At 51.9% G+C, this 1,900-nt stretch overlaps 1 protein-coding gene across 1 annotated transcript; it reads right to left on the bottom strand.

The window, feature by feature from the left end:
- Window positions 1-20: 20 nt before the first annotated feature.
- LOC110035307 (pentatricopeptide repeat-containing protein At5g42310, mitochondrial-like) lies at window positions 21-1,857 on the bottom strand. The gene has a single exon (XM_020739540.1). The coding sequence runs from the start codon at window positions 1,761-1,763 to the stop codon at window positions 21-23; it is 1,743 nt and encodes a 580-aa protein (XP_020595199.1). The 5' UTR covers window positions 1,764-1,857.
- Window positions 1,858-1,900: the final 43 nt, after the last annotated feature.

Genomic DNA, 1,900 nt, shown 5'->3' with positions numbered 1-1,900 from the left:
AAAAAAAATTAAAAACAAGTTCAAGAAATAGTAAATTCAAGCACCTTCTGGGCATATGCATTCACCAGAGCATGATACATGGTTGACGGAGGTCTCATCCCTCCGGACTTCATCATCTCCAAACACTCGATGGCATCCTCAAACCTTCCGGATTTCCCATAAACATCAACAAGTGTAGTGTAGGTCACTACATTTGGCAGTAATCCCTCTTCCCTCATCTTTCCAAAGAGCTCCTTCATTTTCTCCCACCTCTCCTGCACACCCAACGAATTAATCACTATGTTATAGGTTGTTGTGCACGGCACCAACCCACTCATTTGCATTTCCTCAAACAGCTTCATGGCTTCGTCATGCCTACCAGCCTTTGAATGTGCATCAATAAGTGTGTTCCACGTGACAACGTCAGGCACGATGCCATCAGCCCTCATCTGATAAAAAGCATCCATGGCGTGATGAAGACAGTTATGCTTTCCAAAAGCATCTATCATCACATTGTAGAAATGACGATCTGGTTGGATGCCATTGTTCCTCATCTCTCTCAGCACAGCAAAAGACCTCTGCCACTCACCCTTATCCCGGAAACTCGCTAATATCCTACTAAACACGTAAGAATTAGGCAGGACATCATTCATCTCCATCTCCTTAATCAAGATCCTGGCGCTCTCCCACCGGCCAGCATTGGTGTAGGCATCAATCAAGAGGCTATAAGTGCACTCGTCAGGTGCCACGCTGCAGCGTTCCATTTCGTCAAGCAGCTGCTCTGCATCTTTAAGAGCGCCAGTTTTAACATAACCTTTGAGGAGAGCATTGTAAGCACGGGTGCGGGGTTGAAGGCCCCAGTGGCGGAGCTCTGCGAATATGGCCTCTGCCTCATCAACGCGGCCAGAGTTGCCGAGCACGGATATAAGCTCGACAGCAGCAGAAGATTTGGGGGTGATCCCCTGAGCCTGTGTTTGGGCGAGTAAGGAAAGGGCAGTGTCAGGGTCGGCAGCGCGGGAGAAGGCCACTATGAGATCAGAGAGGAGGCGGGCGTCGGGCTCGAGGCGGATGGAACGGATGTCAGAGGAGAGGAGAAAAAGGAGGGAGGGGTCGGGAGGGTCAGTAGAATGGAGGAGCGATTGGAGAATGAGAGTGTAGTTCTGCTGGTCAGGTAAGAGGCCGCGGCGGCGCATGAGAGCAAGGAGGCGAAGAGCAAGGTCGGGGCGAGAGTTCATGGCGGAGGCGGATATGAGGGCGTTCAGAGAGAGAGGAGAAAGCGAAGAAGAAGATGAGAGGGAGAGAGCAAGTTGGAGGCGGCGGTGGCGACCCAGGGAATGTATGAGGATAGAATAAAGGAGATCGGAGGAGAAACAGAGGCGGTGGCGGAGAAGCCATGGAACAAGTGCGGTGGCAGTGGAGAGAGAAGCTGGTTCGGAGGCGAGAGATTTGAGAAGGGAATGCCACAGAACAGCAGGGACGGAACGGTAGGACTCTGCAAGGCAGAGCTCCTCAGGGGAGAGCTCCATCAGAGGCGATGCATCTGGTTCAGCTTCCTCGGTTATGGATGTAGAGGAGGAAAGGAAGTCTATAAGAGGGGTGAAGTCAAAACGGCGAGAGTCTACGGAGTACATGGGGTCCCCGGTGGCAGTGGAAAGGGCGGCGATTGCGAGAGAGGAGGAGGAAGGAACGACGAAGTAATGGCGAGGGAGGGGAAATAGAAGACGGTTAAGGGAATAGGCGGAGGCAGTGAACCCGGCGGTCGGCGGGGGAGAAAGTAGCAGCATCGTCGTTTCCTTCACTTGAGACCCTTGTTTTCACCGCTAGCAGTGGAAGATGAGATTGGGCGGGGTGAGGCGCCCTTATCCTCCCATCTCGTACCATCTGGTGGAAAATCTATGATTATTTTATGTTTAACAAAATA

Source organism: Phalaenopsis equestris, unplaced genomic scaffold (assembly GCF_001263595.1).
Source record: "Phalaenopsis equestris unplaced genomic scaffold, ASM126359v1 Scaffold197204, whole genome shotgun sequence".
In the NCBI taxonomy this organism is placed as follows: Eukaryota; Viridiplantae; Streptophyta; class Magnoliopsida; order Asparagales; family Orchidaceae; genus Phalaenopsis; species Phalaenopsis equestris.
The sequence above is the reverse complement of the archived record's forward strand: the minus strand, read 5'-3'. Positions and strand labels throughout refer to the sequence as shown.

Bases quoted from the DNA above. Each gene is read 5' to 3' on its own strand.
- LOC110035307 (XM_020739540.1), bottom strand. From the start codon at position 1,763: ATGCTGCTACTTTCTCCCCCGCCGACCGCCGGGTTCACTGCCTCCGCC.